The 25,166-nt window shown below is 44.5% G+C and overlaps 1 protein-coding gene across 13 annotated transcripts in view; it reads right to left on the bottom strand.

Annotated features, from left to right (window-relative positions):
• The window catches only part of RAPGEF4 (Rap guanine nucleotide exchange factor 4), a 283,628-nt gene that overhangs the window by 14,457 nt on the left and 244,005 nt on the right, over window positions 1-25,166 (bottom strand). For all 13 annotated transcript variants that reach the window (XM_036084822.2, XM_036084824.2, XM_078071000.1 and 10 more), the window contains 12 exons: window positions 20,908-21,058; window positions 19,088-19,176; window positions 18,323-18,353; window positions 18,031-18,109; window positions 16,716-16,862; window positions 14,844-14,941; window positions 9,387-9,512; window positions 8,795-8,973; window positions 5,801-5,891; window positions 2,202-2,252; window positions 892-979; window positions 415-479 (listed from right to left, as the gene is read on the bottom strand). In XM_036084822.2, coding sequence (XP_035940715.1) covers window positions 415-479; window positions 892-979; window positions 2,202-2,252; window positions 5,801-5,891; window positions 8,795-8,973; window positions 9,387-9,512; window positions 14,844-14,941; window positions 16,716-16,862; window positions 18,031-18,109; window positions 18,323-18,353; window positions 19,088-19,176; window positions 20,908-21,058 — 1,195 coding nt within the window. The remainder of the gene's footprint in view (window positions 1-414; window positions 480-891; window positions 980-2,201; window positions 2,253-5,800; window positions 5,892-8,794; window positions 8,974-9,386; window positions 9,513-14,843; window positions 14,942-16,715; window positions 16,863-18,030; window positions 18,110-18,322; window positions 18,354-19,087; window positions 19,177-20,907; window positions 21,059-25,166) is intronic.

Below are 25,166 nucleotides of genomic sequence, written 5' to 3'. Positions count from 1 at the left end.
GATCTGCAGTGGAGTTGCCTTTTACCTACATGCACTAAAGTCAGGCCCAGCAGATAAACAACTCAAAGGCATCCTGGGGAAGTCTAGCTCTAGGAACCTTACAACAAAACAACAACATGGAAGTCACTCTGGAACATTCGCGCATTTTAGCAACAGGCAGCCCAGGACCAAGCACACAGCATAAAAGCTAGCGGCTGCTGTGAGCTGCGGCACAAATACCACTCACTTTTACAAAAGAGAACTGACAGACTAAAATAGGTAGCCAATTTGAACCAAATCTTTCAAAACTCCTTTATGCGTAACTACCTTTTTAATGTGGCGCCATATATGGAAAGTATTTCCTTTATCAGTACAAACGCAGATTTTATTTTAAAGAAAACAACATTGTGGTTAAGGTTATAATACCGTACGTACCATTTTTTCAAAGTTTACTAGATTGTCAATGAACGTCTTGTTCCCCTCATGAGTAAATGTCATATCTGCACAGAAATAAAAGTCACATTCTAATTACTAACAGAAATATGTCATACCAAGAAACCACAATAGCACCATTAGATTATGCTGGAGGATTTGCATAACACTGCAGGTGAAAAAAGCTGATAATAGTTCCTTTTATATTGGGTGTTTAACTTTTGAAAGCACTTTACCTGAGATTAGTAAAATTTCCAAACTAACCCTCTGTTTCACTATCAAGTCTTCCAAATCATAGATCCTTGCTCCTCTGATAAATCTTCCCAACCCTTTCCAAAAAGTCAAGGGGGAGAGGAGGTGATGAAGAAGGGGGAAGGAGGGGACCATTTTTTCCAAAGAGCTCAGCCTGATTAGGCTCTTGTTCATTTTCTTCCCCACACACTCCTTCCTGGCTTGACCTGTGCGTTTCCTTAGAATTACCTTTAATGAGCAAAGGCATGAAGGGGATGAGAGGAGGCTCCAGCTTAGCTACTGTCAGCCTGTAGGCTCTGTGGTTTCTAGAAGGATCCTTTAGAGAAACAGAGAGATGCTGGTTAATGATTAATGACACACATCCCACCCCCTCTACTTCCTAACCCATCTAGACTTGTTACCCCCCAATCAGATAGTTTTCAACGAACTGTAGCTGTAGGAGAAAGGTAGTTAAATTGATTTTTGTTTTAAAACAACTTCCCGTCTGACATGAAAATTATTTGCTTTTTGTTTCCTTTTTTTTCTTGAGAGGGAGATTTGCCTGCAGGGATTGAGGGGAGAGATTCCCTTTGCGAGCAAACACATGTGTAAAACCGTCCCCCCCCCCGCCCCAAGATCCCCTCTCCCGAAGCACCACCTCCTTCCTGGGAACACGCCCCCCAAGCACCGCCTCCTCCCTGGGAACCCTTCTCCCGAGGCACTGCCTTCCTCCCGGGAACCCCTCTGGAAGCACCGCCTCCTTCCTGGGAACCCACCCCCTCCCCTCCCGAAGCACCGCCTCCTTCCTGGGACACCTTCTCCCAGAGCACCGCCTCCTTCCTGGGACCCCTCCCCCGCTCTCCCGAAGCACCACCTCCTTCCTGGGACCCCTCCCCCCCCGAAGCACCGCATCTTTCTTGGGACCCCCTTCTCCTGAAGCACCGCCTCCTTCCTGGGACACCTTCTCCCAGAGCACCGCCTCCTTCCTGGGACCCCTCCCCCGCTCTCCCGAAGCACCACCTCCTTCCTGGGAACCCTCCCCCCCCCCCCCCCCCGAACCACCGCCTCTTTCCTGGGACCCCCTTCTCCTGAAGCACCGCCTCCTTCCTGGGAGTTCTGACTCCGCCTGCTCCTCTCCGCCTTGCCCCGCCAGACCCCTGTGCCCTCTCTGAAACCATCCCATCATTCCTACCAGCTCCCACTCACTTCTGTCTGTGAACACCTCCCAGCCAATGGGGAACAATAATTTTGGCAAGGCAAGGAAAATGCAGCTTCCAACCCAGAGCCCACCTGTGCTAGGCGGAAAGGATCCTATTACACTGCTTTTCTTAGTTACACAAATTGACCTTATGTGGGACATAAGTCCTCTTTAAGTTAGCTCCTGAGGGTGCCGTTCATTAGTCAGACATGCTTGTTTTAGCAGCACTAAAACGGGATCATAAACTTCTTAAAGTCATACAAGGACAGGTAAAATTTCTGAAATGAGAACTTCAATTCAGCTAATCAGAAATTAGATTAATGCAGACAGGGAACAGAATAAAGGAGTCACTGTCACTTACCATTAAACTTTCAAACTCCGCATAGAACTTCTTGAACTTGCTTGGCAGTTTCTGTTAATGAAACGAAAATGCCACACTCATATGTCAGATTGGATATCTAGATATGTATCATGTGTTACCATTACTAGGGGAAATGTATTTCTCCGGCTCTTAATCAAACATCTCTAAAAAAGGCCAGGCTGTAATCTGTCTTAGCATTTGAGCATCATCTGGAATATAAAGAACTTACCTTTTAAAACTCTTAACTTCGTTGAAACAAAAGTTAACTACAGATGCTTTGGTCTTACTGTTTTTATAATGTTTTCTAATTATTCATACAGAGGACTGCATTCTCAGACCACAAGTGGTTTGGAATTACCTCCTCCCACACCTTTTAAACTCTCTTGATTCCCACAATTAGGACTTCAGACCAGAGAATAGTAGGATTACAAGTTTTAGAAACTACCTATTCAATCCTCCTCTAACCTTACAATGTAAACTACACGAGAATAGAAATTTTTATCAGTTGTGTTTCTTTATCCCCAGTGACTGGACGAGTGTCAGGTACATAGTCACTGCTCCATAAATATTGATTTGAATAGATTAAACCTGTGTTTTATAGATGGAAGAAATTAGGTCTCACAGTTTGTGACTTGCCCCAAGTTGCACAACTGATGACGGTCGAGCCTCTGGAATTCACATCACCTGCCTCCTTTCTAGCCCTCTCTCACATGCTCTATGCTTTTCCACACAAGCATCTCCCCACGTTATTTCTCCACCCTGCTGTCATAGGAACACGGACGGTTCTACCGCTGTGGTTCCTGATTCAGCGCCGCTGGCTGTACCCACATACCAACGCCAGTCGGCCATTATCGAGCCACCTTTCAATCTATTGGCTCTCTCTTCGCTTAGGTCCTGAGATCTTAGAAATCCTGAACTGTTCTCTTCTGATAGGCCACACCAAGGCAGAGCGGTGTGATGCGTCTCTGCTCCCGAGACTGTGGAAGCTTTGAGCGAGTCCTAGGCCTCAGAGATTCCCAGCTCAGCTCTGCTTCCCGCATGTAAGTCTACCGGCAACAACGGATTCACCAATTAGGCCTCTGTACTCACAGAAGAGCGCCTCTCTCTTCCTTCTCTCTCATGTCTGAATTAGTTTGTCATATTCCCATTTAAAATCTGTAAAAAATCTGATTTTGTTTCTAGGACTAGTCTCCCGCATGTCCTCCAAGCTCATTTTCCTAGTACTGCTTTTCAAGTTAGGTTTCGGGGAAAGATGATATCCTTGCTCAGAGGCAAAGTCCAAAGGGATGAGAGCTGGGATGGGCATCCAGGGATGCAAGGATCTCAGTCCACACGTAGTATCCAAATCACCTCATTAGGCGATAACTTGCCATGGACGTAGACCACTTTAAAAATTACAAGTGAATTACATTTTTGGTTAGATCTGTCACTCTACCTCTCTTTCTTTACTTAGCTGGCTTTTGGGTCAAAGACAGGACGGCATACAGTAATCCAAATTTTTGTGGGTCTTAATACTATAATCTATGTAACCCGGTGCTTCCAGAGAGATGGTTCTCAACTGGGGTTAATTTTGCAACCCTGACCCCACATCCACCAGGGGACATTTGGTGATGTCTGCAGACATTTTTTATTGTCACAACTGCGGTGGAGCAGAGAGGTGCCACTGATAGATAGTAGGTGGAGGCCAGGGAGGCTGCTAAGCTACACGGGACAGCCCCACAATGAAGAATTATCCTGCCCACAGTGTTAACACTGCCAAGGCCAAGAAACCGCTCCAGGATTTTACTCCCATTTGCTTGATGTCAGATTGGTCTTTCATTCCCAGGCTGAACCATTGCCTTTGCCATGCGGTTTAACTTTCCCCCCGTTTTGTTCACTGACAGTTTCACGTGTGTTCTGTAGTTCCGGGAGGTCGGGCAGCATTTCTCACCCTGTTCACGTCCGGGCCCTCCTGCTCTCTGCCCGAGCCGTTGGGCAGCCCGGGAGGTTCTCCGCAAGTACAGGTTGAGAAACCCAAATCAAAAATGCTTACGAATGAAAGCGCTTCCTACAGGATGATATAATTACATTTCACCTTAAAGAATAGAGACTTATAAATGAGGACAGGTTCATCTTCTCTTTCAGCAACATGCAAGGATGAGAACAGTAGCTCGCAGACTGATGTGCTTCTTCACAGTCCCCGTGAAAATGAAGGACTGGTCAGTTAACTCTCTCCTTCTGCGGACTGCACCCTCCCGCCCCCTAAGCAGCCTCCAATTTTTCTCTTTAGACCAAGAAAGGAGACTCTGATAGTGCCCCCCTCATGCTAAGGCCTTATACCTTCTTTGATCTTCCCCACCAAATCATTTGAACTCTGGGGGGGCATTAGAAGCTGGAAACAGGCTGGGGAAGGCAGACTCTCTGCGAGGGAACCCTAGGTTTCCAGAGATTCCAGGAGCCTTGGGCTACAAGACAGGGGAGCCTGCTCTATGGCTTCCTCGCTTCGATCTCGTGGCAGCCCTAACTCCGTCTGTTTACCAGCTGGAAGGTGATACAGGAGCGTGGCCCGCAGGCCTCACCGATTCCCTCATTCCTATATTCAGGGGATGAGCTGCTGTGTGCTGCATCTGCCTGGAATTTTAAGAGAAACCCAAGACAGAAGAACTTGTGAGGACCTGTCCTATAAACAATGGAAATATTTAGGAGGGACAGAGAAAGGAAACAGTTTCAAGAGGGAAGCGGGGAAGGAAATGTTTTAAGGAAAATACTTAGAGATGCAAACATCTGCCTTTGGTGCCTTTTTAAAGCACTCTTGCAAATTAAGTCTCTGTTATCTACTCCTTGACCTCTTTTTGTGTCCCACTTACACATACTTTTTTATTTTTAGTAAGAGTCTATTTTTGTATGTATGTTCTATGAGAGATTAGTATTTCTTCAACTATATACCACATGTAAGGGGTCGGGCACATTTTGAGTACTTAGCTGATGAAAAATGAATATGTTTAGCACAAATAACCAACTGTCAACAAACCACTAATGATACTTGCTCCAGAAATCCACAACACACCTGCATTACTTTTGCCCCAACCTGAATATTAGCCAACTCTTGTTCCTCCATACACAGAGAGGTCGGCCAGGTGGTTAAGAGATACTTAGTACTCAGCTGGGCCAAACAGTTGGCCTTCTGGCTAATTTTCCCTGGAGCAAAATGACTACTTGGATAAAAATGGATCTTCTGTCCTCTCTTAATTACAGATAAGGCAATAAGCAGACATTCCAGAAAACACCAGAATCCATGAGCAAAACCTTTGAAATCATCCAAGCAATGTTGTCGATTCATGTTTTACCTAGGAACTAGATGTATTATTATTATTTACCTTGTATAGATCAAGAAGCTGAGACCCCCCCACATGCTCCCCCCACCCATGAAAGGACAATATCTTTTTAAATTCACACTCTCAGGCAACTGGAAAAAGGAGACAGGTCACTTCCCTCAAAGTGTCCCACCTTTTCCATTGTTATACCAGTGTGAGTGATATTTCTATTAAAAAAGCTCACTGGTGAGCCTGTGTTTTTATTCTTAAGGCAAAAGTCACAGCTGGATCTCAGCTGAAGCTTACCTCCCATGTGAGTACCAAGCGGCTCACAGCAACATTACTTAGTCCCATGACGATGGCAAAAAAGGAATTCAGATTTTTGTACTCCTTACAGCTGAAACACAAGAAGCACATGGCTGAGTAAAATGCCACTTTTGAGTGCGATTAAAAAAAAAAAATTAGAGTTCTATTTTCTGATAGTCATTAATATTCGTCTGGACTCATTACGAGAACAGGCAATGATAGATTTAATGCACTGTGTAAGTTCCACTTGGGTGACCACGTTCAGCCATCTGACTTCCCACGGTAATTTTAGAAAGGTGATAGTTCCGGCTATCTAGGTTCAGGTTTTGAGAAGGAATTTAAAGACCCCTACCCTAGGGATTGTTAGGATGATCTCAGAGCTTCCTAAAAGCCTTGTTGAACCTGGAAGGAAACAGCTCATGGGATAAGAGAGGGAAGCAAAATGTCCTTAAAGACTTGTGGACATTGACCCAGAGGCCGGACACCTCCTCTGTCAGCCTGAGAGGGAACGAGGAAGTCCGACTGCTGCAGGCACCGAAACGTCTGCCTGCCATGAGAATGCTTCTGATTTGTTGAGAAATACCAACTTACAAGTCATGATCCCTATGAAGCTGACAAAGAACCTAAACAATTGACCAAAAAGTAACCTTATTGTCTCTGTGTTTTACTGATGTCGATGAGGCTGATCACTTTGAATGTGTACTAAGGCAACTATTAGCCTTCATGAATATATATTTGGGAATAAGAATGTTATGGAAGAAGATCAAAGATTCTTATCAGAATGGTAATATTTAGCCCAGGTACTTGATTTAACTTAAAGAAAAAAGAAGGGAATCCCCAACTTCTTCATACCTGTTCCTCGAAAAGGGAAATAATTAATTTTGCAAAAAGTGCAAATCCTTTACCCCAAATCAATATGGTTATCTAAGTCAACTGCATCATAATTAAATCCTGTTTGGATGAACATTTTTGCGAAAGGCTAATGAAATTGTTGTTTTTGCTGCCTGTGTCTTCTTTGCAGAGGAAGCAATGAGTGATTCTTAAATGGTCTGTGTGGAAAGAGGAATATCGATTTCAGAGAAGATATCAGGTGTCTTATCCCACTGGTGCTAAAGCAAGCAAGGCCTTTGCTGTGCTGGGGCAGTGGCTCTCAGGTCAGGGGCTGAAAGCAGTTTCAGAGACCTCCTGGGGCTGAAGGCAAGGAGTATGATCATGTACGCGTGTTTGCCTTTGTCCTGTCCATGTGCTCTTGGAAGGACATGCAGGAATACAGACCTGCCTTTCTGGTCACTGCTCTGGTCACTTTTACCAACTAACTTCATCACCCTCGGTAAGTCACGAGCTATCCCCATGCCTCAGTCTCCTCATCTTCAAAAGGAGATAATAGCCCTCGAACCCCCAATTTCATAAAGCTCTGGGCAGGTCGAAGAGCTTACATGGAACTTGCTGAAGTTCTCTAAAAACACTGGGGGTAGATCTCGTTCTTGTAGACCTTGGTCTAGGAGAGTCTACAGCCTTCTCCAGCAGGGCCATGCAAACAGCTCCACTGCAGGACAGCACCAGCTTTGTAAAGGTTAAATAACACAAGCCAATTTATACCAAAGGCCAAAGCCACCTACTCATTCCCGTAATCAGAAGGAAGAAAGATAAAAAGGCAAAAACATTAAAAAAAAAATTCCCGAGTTTTTGAAAGGCTCTCTTTCAAAACTCTTTCAGTTGCCACTGTCAAATAACAGGATTAGGCCCCCAAAGGTTTGCTGATGTCCCACAGTGGTGTGCAGATTGCCATTCTCTTCTTGTTGCGCTTAGCACTGCTGGGCTAAGGTGAAGAGAGAATGTGCTTTTTATAGCAGGAAAGCACATATCGTCACAGTTTCCGTAATCCTTTCCTTCCAAATATGCGAAGGCACCTGTCCCTTGAACAAGGCTGTTCAGTCTCCTAGAAAAAGTGGCTATCCTTTGAACCAGAAATTCATAAGCAACATTTTACCAAATCTTTTTTCAAAAAGGCAGCTTTTCCAAATTAAGAGATACCAGCATTTGAATCTGAGGATTTGGATATCCTGTTGAACCCTCCAATTTTTGGCAAAATAATTCGGAGCATTTGGCAAGCTGATACATATGAAATGTCAAGCAGCATTTACTTCTTTGTTTAGCTCTGGAAATCAGACTCTGTATGGGATCTAAACTATTTGGCCCAAGAAAATTGCTAGCTGGGGTCACTTGTGCTCCCCACCTTCCTATGTGAGAGCTCCCTGCATTTGGAAAGAAGTCTCCCAGCCATGGGCCACATTTAGCATTTTATTTTTAGCCTTGTGTTGATACCAAAAACATGGAAGTAAACAGGAGGTTGTCAGGCATATCTAAATAGCAGGAGAAGATTAAATTCACGTCAGGGAGAAATCTAACTGGCCCCGGCAGTAAATAAATAGTTTCCCATGAAGTGCTACTAAATAGAATATTTATAAGTTGCTTGCTTTTTCTGATGTCGATGGAGATGATTTTCATGTCCCAGGTTAGCTCGCCTTTATTTATGCATTTTACTGATTTCATTCTGGCTGAGTTGGATGTGCCGATGTACACGCATGTTTCCACTGCCCTCTACTGGCCTGAAGGTGTCATGTGGGACATTGACTTGAAGGGCCTTCTCAACACAACTTTTCTACAACAGAACTTTGTTTGCTGAAGGACTCTTTAAACTGGGGGAGGCACAAAGCCAGGGCAGTTCAGAGCAAACGAGGTCACGATTTTGACTCTGGCATCCATGCTGTAAGATGTTAATTTATTATATACTGACGTCCAGTATTACAAAAGCCAGATGAAATTAATCTTTTATAAGAGTTCAGTTATTCTTAAGCCCCTGTCATTGTTCCTTGTGTATAAGGAGATCCTGTATCTTGCTTTTTATTTATTTATTTTTTAAGATGTAGCCTAATGGAGTAAAATGAAAATGCAGCTCAAAGATTTTTCTCTTCCTAAGCTAATGATACTTACTGGGCTGCTATCTTGATAAATTTTTTTAAGAGCTGAACGCGCTTGCTGGGCTGGGAACAAAGGCAAATCTCAGTGACGACCCAAAACTGAATTTCATTAAATCTCCTCAGGAACAAATCCAAGTTTGCTGTGGTCTTTTTAAAATTATGCCTTCCAAATGTGTGATAGATTAGCTCCAGCTAGAAAAGAAAAGAAAACAATTTTATTTCTTTGTTTCTCAATCAAAACACCAACGAGGCTTCTCTATTTGTCAAGACAAGTTGACACTGGTCAGCAAATGTGAACCCAATCACTAGCCAGGATTCAAGCTGTACTACAGAGCGAGGGGGCTTCAGTGGGGCTTCTTAAATAGAGAATTATCAACGAGATACTATTGGTTTAACATACTCAGGAAGACTACTATAAATCATTACGATTTTTCTTTAAGACCCAAAGACTTTGTAACAGGCCTTATTAATAAGCTCAATATTTGCACAAACGATCAAGTGGTCTCCATCTTGCAGCACACATCAACATCTGCAGCTGAGCCACCCAGCAGGCTTCATCCAGAGTTGCAATGGTACCTGCTCACGCTCTCCACCGAGCACCTTACCTCATGCACACAGTTGAAGAGTTCCCAATCATAAATTGTCATCTGGTATGCTAAATCTTTGGAGCTCATCAGTTCAAAGGTTCCCACTGTTCCGACAGTTGGGCCTTCCTGCTCTGGCAAGGGAGTCTATGAATAATAATGCAAAACTATATCAGAATCTCAGAACAGATAAGTACTTCATGCTGAATGCTTGAAGGAGTTTCTGAGGGTAAAGGATTCTGGAGACGCTTTCGGGAATATCTCGAAACTGGTTTTACCCAGAGGAGAAAGACGCCTTTCCTCTTAATGCTCACTTGCTTCAGCACCATCCTTAGCACCATTATCGTCACTATCATCAATTCCACTGACTGAGAAACGTGGACCATGGCAAATAAGACTTGGTGAGGAGTGACCTATGGAGGTCCCCTTGTGCTTGGGCCCGGGAGATCCCTGGAAACAGTTCCTTTTCTCTGGTGAAGGTGTAAGAAGTCTTTGGAGAGGTTTTCCTCCTATTTTCCACTGCAGCTGTTCCGGAGCAGGTACTGGGATGGCAGTTTTGGACATTTAACCACAGCACCACTTACTGTCGCGGGGGCTGGTGATTGTGGTAATGTAGCTGCTTATCCAGCTCGTGTAACACACGGCCTGAGCTTACTGGCTCACCAAGGGCTCTGTGTGCTGACATTACACATACTGGCCCATCCCTCCACTCTCGGAGAGATGCTGAGCTACAAATCATAGCCACATGGTCACGGTGTTCTGGGCTAGGGCTTCAGGAAACCAAACTCTGCTACTTTCCGGAAGGCTCTGTTTCAAAACTTTCTACCTGACTCACCGATCTCATTTGGCTTTCCTTAGTAAAACGAATGATTTGTATACCTTGGAAACTTATGTATACTATATGAACATTTATGGATCTGTAATATATGTCCAAAGTTACAAAAGGCCCATGAATTGAAAGAGGATTTCTCTAGTGTCATGCTAGCCACATTAGGATATTCAATATTTACATTGGAAATGCTAATATTGTGCAAGTTCTATCATAATCATCATCATCATCATCATCAGCCATAACCATTACATTCCATAAACGCTCACTGCATTCTGGGCACTAAAGAAATGACACATTCAGTGGGATGCCTGGGTGGCTCAGTCATTAAGCGTCTGCCTTCAGCTCAGGTCATGATCCCAGGGGCCTGGGATTGAGCCCCACATGGGGCTCCCTGCTCAGTGGGGAGTCTGCTTCTCCCTCTCCCTCTGCCTCCTCCTCCCCCCTGCTCATGCTCATGCTCTGTCTCTCTCTCTCTCTCTCTGTAAAATAAATAAATAAAATCTTAAAAAAAAAAAAAAAAGAAATGACACATTCAGGATGTAAGTGATCCCTACAAATTTACAGTCTAAGGGAGGGTTAGCCCTGACCAGAGAGTCCCTCTCGACACTCAATCAACAGTCAGCTGCTGGCATTCATGTATGGGTATGAAGGACAGACAGAAGCATCAACACACACCTGATGCCCGGATACATGGATAAACGCGTGGGAGAACAGGAATGGGCTTTTTGAGAGTTAGTGGGTATTTCAAATGAATGCATAGCCTGAAGAGGTTCTTGGAGAAAGAAGCCAGGCTATAAAAGATTAAAGAGACAAACTTGGGTGGGTTAGAACAGCAAGGTCTCCTCTGAGCACCCAGGCTGGTCTGTTGAAGGATGGCTAGAGACACAGGAAGGCTAGAAAGCTGTCAGGAGACCTGTTTGTTGGAAACAGAGAGCCTCGGGAACCAAACAGACAGCTCGAACACCTTTAGAAAGTCTGTGAGTTCCAGACGAAGAGCTGGGGTTTTGCAATAGGGTAGCTTTCGAGGGCAACAGACTCCAAATGCAAACCCTACTCTAACTACACAGACTGGGATCGATTCCCTCATCTCTTGAATGTCTGTTTCCAGCTCTGGGAACTTGGTGTCGCAGTACTGGGTATGTAGGCTTCTTAACAAGATTGACTGGGAATAATGTCAGTGTATCACATAAGCAGAGTGCCTGGCACAGAGGAGGCCCCCCCCCCATCCCCTTCCAAACGAGTCCCCTCCCCACATGTGCCACAGTGATGCAAATGCACGGGAAAGTATGGGACGTAAGAACTAAGCACCATTGTTCCTGATGCGCCCTATGCAGGGCACAGAGAGTAGGGAACAAAAATATTTATTCTGAAGGTTTTTTTTTTAATTTATTCATCTGAGACACAGAGACAGAGATAGAGAGAGAGAGAGACCATGAGCAGGGAGAGAGGCAGAGGGAGAGGGAGAAGCAAGCTCCCCGCTGGGCAGGGAGCCCGATGCCGGGCTCGATCCCAGGACGCTGGGATCATGACCTGAGCTGAAGGCAGACGCTTAACCATCTGAGCCACCCAGGCGCCCCTATTCTGAAGTTTTGAAACTTAGGGAACCAACCTGAAGCTATGGGCAAGTAGCTTATGGAAACAAGTATGGAGAACGGTTTCAAGCAGGGTAGTCCTGTCAGGCGCAGACAGGCTCTGCGCTCTCCGCCCCCTCTTGCAGCTGCTGCTATGTGCCCAGCCCTCTGCTCCACGCAGCTGCCCTCTTGCTCTCTTCCTCCCCAGCCTACCCAGCTCCCATCTCTTTTCCTTGACACCTTACGGCTTTTCATAGAGGGGATAAACCCAGCAACTACAGGGAAGGTGCTAATGTTAAGAAATATATAAAATTCTTTAAGTCATGGATGCTGGTCTATCATTCCTCCATCCCTTTTGAGAGAGTAATAGAATCTCTATTTTTGTGTTTGTTTGTTTTTTTGAGTGGGCAGGGCTCACCAAAGCCTCCTCCCTCCTTGACAAAGAGCAGGCTGGCCCCTTCCCTCCATGAACCACCGAAGAGGCAATTGAATGGCCAAAGCAGCTCTTCTATCTGAAGTGGGGAATTGACATGCTGACCCTGGGGCCCCCCAGGAAGCATCATCCCCTGGCTCCACTTTCTCATAGACAGTCCTGTGGACATTTCCCATCAGATGAGGTGCAACAGAGCTTACGGAGGGTCTGCAGTGCACAGGCAGGTCTGAACACTGCCTATCCAGAGGCACAGAACTCCCATGTACTCTCCCTCTGGGAGAACAGCATTGTTAACCCTCCAATTTCCAACTCAAGAATCCAAGACATAGAAAGGGTACAGTGATCGTCAGTGACAAAGAGATGGCTAAAGGCAGCCGCCACCCCAGCACCCCTCTTTCCTCCTCTGTGCCTGGCTCTGCAATGGCATTTGTCACACCGTCTTCTCCTTACACGCTGGAATCCCTCACTACACTGTGGGTTCCTGGAGGCACATGAAGGATTTGTCTTCAAGACCATTCCAGAGCCAGAACCATCCACAATGCCTGGAATGATATAGTAAGCCCTAAATAAAAGTCTAAGGGTAGCGAATGGGTAAGAGTAAAACCAAATTACAGTACAATGGGGTTTTATTATAATTTGCTCTGCACTAACATTTACGCTCAAATAAAATGTCCAGAGATAAAGCTCCAGAATCCAAACAACTAGGATAAATCACTGGCACTCTGGTATTTCTAGACAACACAGTGTAGTCCTACAATGTGTTCTGTTCCAGGCTGTTTGTGTTAGTCTCATCTCCCTACCGTAACCGTCATAAGGACAGAGTCTCTGGGATGACTGGTCTAGTGTCCCACAGGAGCCAGCAAGCACCGAGTACAAAGCAGACACTTCATAAGTATGTGTTGATAGATCAAAGGGTTTGGCCAACATTCTGTACTGCAGAATCATCCTGTGTGCGATTCTTCCTAGAAAGACTGTCCTCAGGGAAATCTTTAGAAAGCTGGAAAAGGCTCCATGTCTCCAGTTTTGTGAGACAGGTAGGGTTCAACCACTCCTTAGTACGATGACATAACTCGCAGCCCAGCGAATGGCGGAGCACCACATGGAGGGAGTTAACAAGCTCTCATTCCCCAGGACTTGTTGCAAAGTAAATGCCTTTCAATTACTCAGGCCTTAACATGGAAGACTAGCAAGGACTAAGAATTCGTAAGGCTGCAGGATGATGTGCAAATAAACAGAGGCTTAAAGCGTTAGTGTCTGCCCGACAGGGAGCTGGAAACAGTCCACACACTCCATCCGCACACCATGTCATCTATCGCTACAGCCAAGAACCGGCTGGCAAGAGAGGCCGAATGCCGTGTGGCAAACACATCGCCTAGCACCTGTAACAGGGCTACAGCTAACCTGGTTTTTGATGGTGTTCATTTCCAGGAGAGGGCAGCACGACTCATGTATGCCGTTTTCCCCCCAATCCCTCAGTGTTGGGAAATACTGATCTTTTAGAAAGCAGTGAATGTGGATGACTAAAAAATATAAATGAAAGGACCGTGTGCAGACAGATCTTCTAGCACCCGTGGCTGAGGCAAGCAAGGGTGCTCATGGGCAGCGATGGATGAGGGACAGTGAGAGAACGAAGGCCACATTTGCTAAGTTCCCCTCCAGTGGGATTCAGGATATGGCAACAATCCACTTAATTGCACCAGAGCGCCCAAAATGGCTCTCCCCCAACTCGAACAAAGAATTACCATGAGGCCAAAACAAGCTCTAAAACAGTTCTCAGGAGGAGAGGAATCTTGATTTACTTCTAAGGTCTGATTTGATGACACTTGGATGTTTTTATGCAGCACCCACGTGGCTAAACTCTCCCCTGAAATGTGAGGCTGTTTACCTCTTGCTCTTCTTGCAATTTTCTTAGTAAACTCAGCCCCGTGTGTCCCAAGATGGAGAAAACTTCTTCCCCATCCTCTGCACTGGCCCCGCAGGCTTTCCAACGTAGCTTGAGAGCTACTCACCAACATGTCTAATTTTTATAGGATAACCAGAAATGAACCCTACCATCTACATAAAAGACGGGAGGCTACTCAACTGTTAGCATGGGCCGCTTAATCCTTTACTTGAAGACAGCTCTGTGTGGGCTGGCAACAAAGGTTTGGGGGACTTAGGGAAGAAACTGCTGGCCTCTGGTATTTCCCACCCAAGTTGGGGCCCTGTCGGGGAACTGCATTTTTTTTAGACCTAAGAGTGGCTTTGCCCTGATGCCTTTCTACATCCCACGAAGGAGCATGATACATCATCGCAGTGTCTGGTCTTAAAACATTTTTTTCTCTCTTGGTCTAAGCATTCAGATTTTTGATATTACTGTCTAAATTGGGGGGATTTCAAGGAGGTCATTTACTACAAAGAGGTCTAAAAGCTGAATTACGCCCTGATAGTGGTGCTACTTGGCTAATTTCCACAAAAGAAAATCTAAAGCTCAGAGCATATCAAATGAGCACCTGAGGCTTACCTAATGGAGCACAGAAAAAGAAAAAGCCAAGGAGCATTGAAGAGTTTTTAGCAACTCAGTTCAACGTAACTGCAAAATTCAGCTCCAGACAAGTTTTTCTGATTGCAGACACTGCTCTGAGGAGGCCATCCACACCTACCAGTGAATCGAATTGCTCTCGCGGGCAAGCAAATAGGCGTCCATTAATGGTGAGCGTCGTAAATACTGAAACATCATTAGGTTTGAGCACCACCTTTTCTGTGAACATAAAAAGCATGAGATTGCCTATTAAATGCATCTGAGATTTGCTGCACTGCCCTAATCACACCAACAAATTGTCAGCTTGGTGAATTACCGGAACACGCAGAGCGACTGCATAAAATACAGGACCGAAGGGGCCCACTGAATAAAAAAGACACAGCATTCAGGCAGGCACAGGACGCTCAGGATGCCATCAGAAAATGACCACAAAACAGGAATGCAAGTAGCCGAGGGTCAATTCACCCAGTTCTGTGCTGCAACTGTAATTATCTACAAAAACTGCACTTACTATTTATATGACAAATTATGTTTCCAGATGGCAATAATGCCCAGCACTGTGGAGATGGAAAGATCACTTTTAGAAAACTTAGGGGGTTTCTGAGATCCCAAATGACTTTAGATATAAAATTCATTATTATTTTTTCACGGATTCCCTAATTTGGAGGGCAGTGGCATGACCTTTAGATTAAGCCTCCTATATTTTAAAAATTAATTCATTCAACAAATATTTAACATGTACTATATGCTGGACACTGCTCCAGGTATTGAGGACACAACACAGGGGGAAAAAAAAAAATCCCAATCCCAAAAGAGCTTGCATCACAGTGAGGGACGCAGACAGTGAACAAGACAAATATATGAGAGAGTGAGCAGCCACGGGGAGAAAAACCAGCAGGGAAGGAGGCTAGGAAGTATACGTAAGTGGGAGAGGATACAATTTTAGAAGGGGAATCAAAGAAAGGAAGGAGGGGGCCCCAGGTGGATGCTGACATTCGGGTGAAAACCCGAAGGAGGCAAAGGAGGGACCCCGGACAGCCGTGGAAAGACTTTGCCACAGGGATCAGTGAAGGCAGGCATCCTGGGACCTGTGTGCCTGGGACAGAAATGGGAGGGGATATCTTGGGAATCCAGGATGCATTTAAAAATCCTGCATCGGTAGAACCATTTGCCTTCAAACATGGCAAAAATGGCTTACCCGATCCTGAAGGATCCCCCTGCTGTTAAATCATTTCCAGATAAATGAGCCTTACTGCTCATTCTTTGGGCTCTCATGGCAACAGGTGCTGACTAGACTAGTTCCAAAACTCTAGCCAGCATGGATTATAATTGTTCACTTATTACTGTCTACCTCTGTGCCGGCCTGGCAACAGCCTGGGGACACGGCTGCACCCAACATATTTCTCCCGTCCCAGTCATAGTAAGTGGCCAGTGAATATATATGGTGAATGAATAAATGACATTTCAAGAAAGCATAAGGCAATTAAGTAATCCCATGGGGAGAATATTCCTCAGTTTATTTGATGAGTTGGGTTCCTGCCCTCTCTACAAGGTAAGGAGGGGAACCATCATCAGCTGGAAAGAACTAGCCTATGATCGCCTCCAACTTCTAGACTTTTGGAAACCTATGGCCCATAGCTTGTCAAGCTGTCTTAGGGTCCATGTCGCAGAGCTCCGAGACCTTAAGCTTTTTTGTTTAGGGTTTCTATAGAAAGAGCTCCAAGCTGACATCCACACCAGAGTCCTCAGCTCCAGCTGCCTCAGATAGATGGCTTCACCTCCTTCTGCTTTATAGGTACCTACAAAATAGGGCATATTAGACACTCACCCAGCCCACTTCTAACCATATTATTTTGTTATTTGTGGGAGCACACAGAGCACCAATTTGTCCCTTGGATCTTCTTGGAAGGCCCATGCTAACTCCTGGCAGCGTTTCTGTTTGGATGGGATATTCCATTTTGCAGAAGCCCAATGTGCTAATTAAAGCTGTTACCTCCTCCAGAGCTCATCTTGACGATGATCAGGCCTTCCCCAGAGCCCAGTTTGTCAGCAACTGCGCTGATGACTTCCTTCACCGAGGCGGCCACCGGCACCCTAATGGTTGTGTAGGTGTGGTCCATGCAGTAGACTTTAAACAGAACTATTGGGAAGGCAGGAACAATACGGTAAATTGGTCTTGGGAGTTCTTAAGAAAACCATCAGCGATGGGAACGTTTAGGTAACTTCCCAAATTTGCACCATCTTGTCACTCTTACTATTGTACCTGCCTGCAGTCAGCAATGCCTGTGCCTGCCCACTTCCAAAACTCCGGACCTTCGCACTGGTCTGAGGATGGGCACACACATGGCTGCCATCTCCACCTCAAAGAACCGCAGCAGATATTTGTGGAAAACCCATTTATAAGAGATGGGAAACAGAGAAAGTACGTTTAGGCCTGTCTGCTGGGTCTGCCCTTGCCTGTGAGAGTTTCTTTCTCATAATCCAGGCAGTGCTGGGCAGTAGGCTGATTGCTAGATTGCTGCTGCCTGGCGTGGTGGTGGGGAAGCCAAAGCTAACATGCCTGCAAACAGGAGCGCTTCTGCCCGGGGCATGAACACACACTGACGTTCCCGCTCACTTGTTCACCAGTTTGTGTACTTTGGGGCTGGGCCAGCATCGAGCTCAGCAAACCATATATGGCACCTACAGGCTCACCTCTGAACACAAACCCTGGGAGCAATTCCAGCTACTGTAATCTGTGGGTTTAGAGGCGCTCCTAAATGACAAGATTCAGTTGTGGCTTAAAATGAAAATTTTGTCATTATTATTCATTCTATTTTGGTTGCGACTCTTGAGACAAATCTTAAAGAACCAAATGGTAACTGTCAGCATGTGCCCCTCCCTCCTGGCAGCTAACAATGCAGTGCTCGGGGCCAGAGTGCCTTCTCTGGGCAGGAGTCCTGCTCTGCAGGGGACCCCGCGCTGCCCCTCTGCTTGGCATTGCAAAGTGCCAGCCATCTGCCTGTTAGCTCTTCCCGGAGGTGGGCGAACTTGGCAACTACTTCCTGAGATCCTCTTTCCTTCCTACAGGCAACGGTGGTAGTGAGGGAGAGGCAGAATCAGGGAAGTGTGGACAAGCACCTCTGCTCCAGGCCCAGAGTTCAAGAGGATAAATAACTGGAATGCAAAAGGGCACCTTCAAGCAAACCATTTGGGGTGCAAAGAGATAGTCCGAGAAAAGCTCTTCAGTGGGCCCAAGGGTTCCCAGGGAAGGGATTTTATTGATTTTGAGTAATCTACACAACCATGAGTTAGAAGAGAATTCTCACCTTCATCCGAGCCGCGGATAGGCTGGCGCTTTTGGGCTCTCTCATCGCCTGTGTTGAACTGTTGCAAAAGAACTTTGTGCTGTAAAAATAACCATAGCAACCACCATGAGGGGAGAATGACCGATGCACACTTGTACCTCAGAGGAAACACACTCAAGAAGCAGAGTCAAGAAATGAGAAAACATATTTTGTATTTACAAACACATCCCTTTCATATATTACACTATAATACTTCCGGAGAACTGTTACACAACAGGGCACAATTAGAGAATCCTAATCCGTGGTCACTTACCTTCTTTTGCGGAGCCTTTGCATCTTCTGAACTACGAGAAACAGAGAAAGCACATTAATTAACACCATTGGTACTGTTATTTTGAATTGCTTCACTTGTACAGCACTTGAATCTTATATTACAAAAGGAAATGACAGCAATCCTTGGGCAACCCTCATATTAATACCAAGGGACCAAGCACAGAGGACACACGAAGAGATTGGCTTGCATCCCAGGCAGACCCCTGGCAGAACTGATGTTGAAAGCCAAGATGTCTAGCTTTCAGGGTCTTCCTAGTAGCATACATTCTCTCCGGTATTTACTGTAGGCTCAAAGTACAGCATGTGAAACCTTCCATGTTTTCACTGAGGGGATGTAAACATTCACCAGCAACAGCTTTGGTGGCAGAAAGCGAATTTTCCATGTAAGTAATTCCCCCTCATCTTTCTTTAAATACCACTATTTTATTACTGGATTCACTGCCTCAAACCAAAGGGACCCGAGTTTACTGAGTGAGACGCCCCACAGGAGGATATCCGCCTTGTGCCAGGCTTTCTCTTGCCAGCCGTCTGGCACAAAAGGAGCGGAGCAGAATCTCCCCTCTTCACCTGGCCTTATCCCACCACCCAAGCCTGAGGCCCCGTCCACTCAAACCAGAACACCGTGTGGCTGCTGAAAAACCAGCTTTCACCTTCTGGGGGGCGAGGGACTTTTTGGAAGATGTTTTGACCGAGAGGCAGGCACTTACTTGATGAAAACACACCCCCAAGCCAGGCCCTTCCTTACATTTGCTTGACAATCTTCTCTAACTCGGGCAGTTGGTCCTTGAGGGCAGCAATCATCCGGGCATCATCTGATACAGACACATAAAACTCCTGTAATTGGCAAAGGTCACAGGCTTTTAATAACAATTGCCGAGGTACACGATTCTGTCAAGAGCAACAAAGATGTGTCTCTATGTCATCTGCTTTATTAGCATCTCCAGACCATGGTTGCATGGATTGGAGACCAAAAAAGAAAAAGAAAATGTTACAATATGGCTAGATTCAAAACTGCAAGTGAGAAAAGGTTTTGGAAATAGATAGTGGTGATGGTGGCATAACAGTGTGAATTAATTAATACCACTGAATTGTATCCTTGAGGATGGTTGAAAGGGCAAATTTTATGTTTGATATATTTCACAACAATGAAAAAACTCAAAAATTTTTTTTTTAAATTGCAGATAAACTGTTCATAGGATATTTATATGAAAGGCAATGTAATGCAATGTTTTAGAATGGGTCATTTTATAGTTTAAGAGCACTTTTTCACCTCAACATTTTTTCAGGGAAATTTTAACATTTATTCTGAATATTATTTTAGCATTTGTTGTTTATTTACTATTTCCCACTAGGAGTGGTTGATTTTTGGTGGTAAAACGCAGGCATGGTCTTCAGGACTGGACTGACGTTATGCTGAGTTTGGTATCAACTCAGGACTCTTTATGGACGCCCTGGGACCGATCCTGACCACCAGGCAGCAGCAGCTGGGCCTGCTTTTTGCTCAGGAGCAGTGGCCTCCACAGCGGAAGATGACAGCTGTGGTGGTACCAGCTTAACCACCACTCTGGTTCCTCTGCAAGACAGTCCTTTCTTCAACTGGTAGCGGCCAGGAGTCAATGCATGACCCAAGCTACGATCGTTCCTTTATAGTTTCAAAATACTTCACTCCACAGCCTTGAGGGTCACTCACAGTCCCCTGTCCTCCCTTCCCCACCTCTCTGCCCGCCAAATTATATGATTAAAAGGGGGAAAGGGGGCACCTTTCTTTTGGATAATTCATTCTTGAACATAGAGACTGATAACGTTTGAAATAGAAGCCACATTGCCTTTTGCCTGCACTGAAGATCCTCATCTACATTTCGGAGGACAGAGTGAGTCATCAAGGACTGAATGCCAGGGCCCATGCTGCAATGTGGGGCTGGAGCCACGGGAAGGAAAAGGGAAGTTCAGCTTAAAATAGTGTTTATGACATAAATCATGTCCCTCTGGAACTACCTTATGGTCCTAGAAAGTCCTCCACAAAATTATCTCAATAAAATTTGTCCACTCAAAAATAGGTACCATTGGATCTAGCAATCCCACTTCTAGGAATATGATCAAGGACAGACCTACTTACACAAAAATGTTCCCTGTACTATTATTCGAGGAATGTAGAAACTGGAAATGATGTAAATATTCAACACGATAAAAAATAAGCATATATGTGGCAGAGCTACTCAAAGGTCATCAGGAATTTTTACTAGAAAAACGGCACTGACATCGAAAAGTCCTTATATAAAGTGGAAAAAGCAGCCTACAAAATGAGGGGTACTATGTGATTATGACCATAGAAAAACTGCAAAGAAAAAGAGCAAGTGAAAATACATTACAATGCTACCAGTTATTGAATTAGAAGGGCAGGGGGTTGGATGATGTTGTTTACTTCTCTCATAGTACCTTTCTGATGAACATGTTAACAAAGAACAGAATTTGCAATCACAATCTCTCCGGGGAAGCTGTGTGCTTCTGGGGAGTCCTGGTACAGCAGGACAAAGATGTATTCTCAGAAGGGAGGACTCCGCGTACCTCAAGGAAAGCCACGGCCACGTCATCCTCCTGTAGGGCGTCTCCATACACGGCGGCCCACTGCAACACCAGGCGGATAACTCGCCTCTTATTGTTGAGGGCGTAATCCATTTTCTCCTGCTCTGTACCTTGTGAAGCCTGCGCGTGGTAAGTGCCGCGGAGTCAAGGAAGACATCTGGTCATTTCACACTCACTGCACTGAGCCACTTGCGAAGGCAGAGAATGATCCATTCCAGTTTCAGAAAGCCAGCCTTTTGGACTGATGGGACCCCTTCCTCAGGGCCTCAAGAAAAGCCCCACCCACAGAAAGATCCTGGACCAAGTGCCTAGAAAGCCTTGTTCATGTCTGCTGACTCTGACAGGGTAGTCGTCCCAGGAATAAGACTCGCATGGCTCCACTTGGACTTGTGTGTTGACAAGGGTTCCTATTGTGCCTTGCTCCAGCCCCCATCACACTCTCTGGCTGCCCTCCGCCTGGCCCTTCACTCCTTGGGGGAGGCAGTGTTTCCTGCTGTTGCTTGTCTCTAGGGGCCTTGCCAACCCTTTTTGGTTCCTATGATTCTGCACATACGTCTATAAAGCCACTTCATTGTGTACATTTCAGCGAAACCCTTCTGAGTGGGCATCTAAGTTCTGCTGGACTGATACCAGGAGTGCATGGGGCTGGAGGAAGACAGGCTCACCTAGAGTTAAGAAGAGCAAAGGTTCCTGCTGTGTGGATCTGGTGAGGGATTTCGACACACTATATCATAACGTCTTCTCCTGCCTCAAACCACATCTTAACTCATACTGGCTTTTTGTGCCTTTATGGCTAGACATCTTAACGAAACTATAAGCTCCTGGAGGCCTCTGATGATGTATTACTTGCCTTGTATTCTGTACCATGCCCAGCACAGTGACTTTCAGCTGGCAATTGTATCTATCCATTAATCCAATAAATACTTAGTTGAGTGCCTTCCGATGTGTCAGGTAAAGGCTTCTGCTCTCAGTTTACATTCGTGTGTGTATTACAGTAGAGGGAATATAGTATGTGATCAAGATTTTAGAGGAGACACACCACTCCTTTTTCAGTGATTTATAGCAGATCATATTGCAGACAATTAGTTCATGGAACATTTTCCTCTTTATAACTTACACTGTCTCTTGCACTAGAGTACCTTAGTTAAGTTCTACTTTATAGTCTTGTGATAAAAGCATCCTTCCCTTCCTACCAGTGAGCAAACAGACTGCAAAGGCGCACAAATGGCCAGGATCACATGGTGAGACTATGGAGTTGGTTTTGAAAAAGACTCCTAATTCCAACTAGTTTTCTTCCCCATTACACAACACCCCTCCCTCTGCCTCCTAGTTGGCTACAAGACTAGCTGTGCCTTAGCTTACGACCATGACTTCAAAGGCTCAGTAGAAAACTGCCTTGTGGCAGTGCTGTGCTTGACAGCTAAACCCGTAAAGGGCCTTTTCTAAAGGGACTATAAATAATCATGATCAAGGCAAATGACAGAACCTTAAAGCAAAGGTTTACTGCATGTAAATGGGTTGCAAAATGGCTTTCATAAATTGAGCACGGGATTCATAAAAAAGAAAATTGCTCAACCCATATTGCTACAATTCTCTCTGAGCTTACAATAAAAAAAAGGGAAGAAAGATCACTTTATGTGAAAATTATTTCTTTTCTGATTAACCCTTAGGCCCCTTGCTTGTATGCACACATAACTCAGTTTTTCTTTCCAAAGAATTGCAATGCAGGCACAACATTTTATCACTATTTTTATGGGACCTAGCAACACAGTCCGGCACTTGGTGGGCACCAAATGAGTTATTCTTTACTGAAAAATATGTACTGATTCACCTAAGAGTCAGTAAGAGAGAGAGATTGAGTCTTTCTTACTTGCACAAGATGGAGACGGTTTGAACTATCAAATTTGCTATCAAGCAGATAGAATGCTAACTTTCCAGGTTATCTTTTTTTTTTTTTTTTTTTAAGATTTTACTTATTTATTTTTAGAGAGAGAGAGAGCAGGGGGAGGAGCAGAGGAGGTGGAGGAGGGAGGGGAAAGAATCTCAAGCAGACTCTGTACTGAGTGCACAGCCTGATGTGGGACTTGATCTCAAGATGCTGAGATCATGACCTGAGCCGAAACCAAGTCGGAGGCTTCACTGACTGAGCCACCCAGGCGCCCCTCCAGGTTATCTTGACTTGGACTCAGGAAGCAATGCAAACACTTGTGTCTTGGATACAGTGATATCAGCAGCATACCTGTGGCTAATCTATAAGGCCTTAGGACAGGATATTAAATTTACATTATCTCTATGGGTCAGGATAAAGATTTTTCTTGACTTCTTTCCTACGGGGGAAATCTGTCTTTTTTTCTACAATGAAAGACAGAACACATGATTGAAAGGATTAACATGCTAACACTATAAATGTATGTGGAGCTTTATAGTTTATAATAAATATGCTCCATGTGCTCACATGATCATATAATGCTCTCTATAAATACTTACAGATGAAACAGAGAGAAGAGATCTGCCCAAGGTTGTTCAGTGAATAAATGGTAGGCTTATAAATCCAGACAGGGCTCTTTCCATTGTCGTCACCCTCAGCCCCCCAACAGTGACTGGATGTTAGTGCTTGGGTTCATGAAATTATTGAGAATGATTAAATCTGGGAAGCAAAAATCCTGATGAGAAAGAGATTTCTTTCTTTCTTTCTTTTTTTTCTTTCCTTTCTTTTTTTTTTCTTTTGCCTAAGTTCTAAGTTTCCCAGGGCTGAAGAGTACCTAAACCACAGTTGAGTGTCCTCTGCTCTTAATGAATAGCTCCCCAGGCTCCTGGGAGCCAGCAATGACCAAATCCAGAGGGACTAGAATAAAGCTTGCTTTCTTTTCTCATGAAAGTTAAGTGTTTTTGCCTCTGGAAAAATAAAAGGAAGCACTGATTTGTTTCACCAAGTCTCCCTTTCCCCTTACAGATGTTATTGGAGTGGTGGTAATAGTATGTTTATAAGCTGAATCCAGGCATATGCTCAAGTATTCTGCCCTTCCATAGGCAACATATCGTTCCATTCCTGAACAGTCTGTTGAATCAGATTCTCAAGGGACACAAAGAAGACTTTATGTAATTGATGATACTTGAAATGGTTATAATGAGGTATTGGGGCTTCTATTGATTCCCATAATACTTTCCCCAGGCTTTTAGAAGATTTATATGATTTACTTTTAGATTTTATTAAACTCTTACAAAAAGGTGGAAAGAGGGAAAAAAAACTCTATTCCCTTCAGACAGCAGCCAAAGTGGGGGGTGGGAAACAACACCCCACCAGGTCCCTTATCTCAATATGATGTAAAACAATTAAACCCCAAAAGAGTGACATTTCAAATATAGTTTGTTCATAAATTCAAACACATCAGGAAGGTTGCAGAAACTGTTACCTTCTTTGGCGCTAAAACCAGAACAATGCATTAACCACTTGATGGAGAAAGATGTATTCTTATGGGAATACAAACCTAGCTCTTCTCCAGGACAAGCAACAATTTAGAAAGGATGATCAATGGATACCACATACATAAGATACTTTTTTTCCCTCCCACATAAGATACTTTTAACAACACTATCTGAAATGTATACTTGGCTAATGTCTATGTTAAGTGCAGTTAGCAGAGAAAATAAAATACATCATAATCCAGTGATTTTGTCAAATGATAAGGAAATACATGTATTAAGTATAGCCATGACTCCTGACGTCATGACAGTTGGGTTCAGGTAAGAAGCAATATGGCTGCTTGAATTCATGACGAAAAAGACACAGAGAGATAACACAATTCTGGTGTCTCATAAAGTGCTAGATAAAAGTCCGTAAGAGAATCTAGAATTATTCACTGAATTCTTATTTTAAACACAATTAAGAAAAGGCCTTAATAGTCAAAATGGCCAAAGTCATCACTGACACACTGAATGGATTTCAGATGATTCACAGAATCATAGAATCTGTGAGTTGCAAAAGCCCTTTGATTGTATCTCCAACTCCACCATTTCAGAAGTAAGGAAACTGAGGTAGAAGGAGCTTAAGTGATTTTTCCAAATCTATCAATGGAATTCTTGGGATTAGAACTCAGTTCTCTTATATCTCTCTCCAGCACATTGTTTACCTGTCTCTGTTGGCACCTTTTGTCTGATATTAATATTCCTTTATGCTAACATGTATTATGCAGCAGAATTAGGTGATTTGAAGTTTATTGGATAGTGGGGCAATCAGTCTG

Source organism: Halichoerus grypus, chromosome 4 (assembly GCF_964656455.1).
Source record: "Halichoerus grypus chromosome 4, mHalGry1.hap1.1, whole genome shotgun sequence".
Taxonomy (NCBI): Eukaryota; Metazoa; Chordata; class Mammalia; order Carnivora; family Phocidae; genus Halichoerus; species Halichoerus grypus.
Note: the sequence above shows the minus strand (reverse complement) of the source record. Positions and strands in the feature narration are given on the sequence as shown.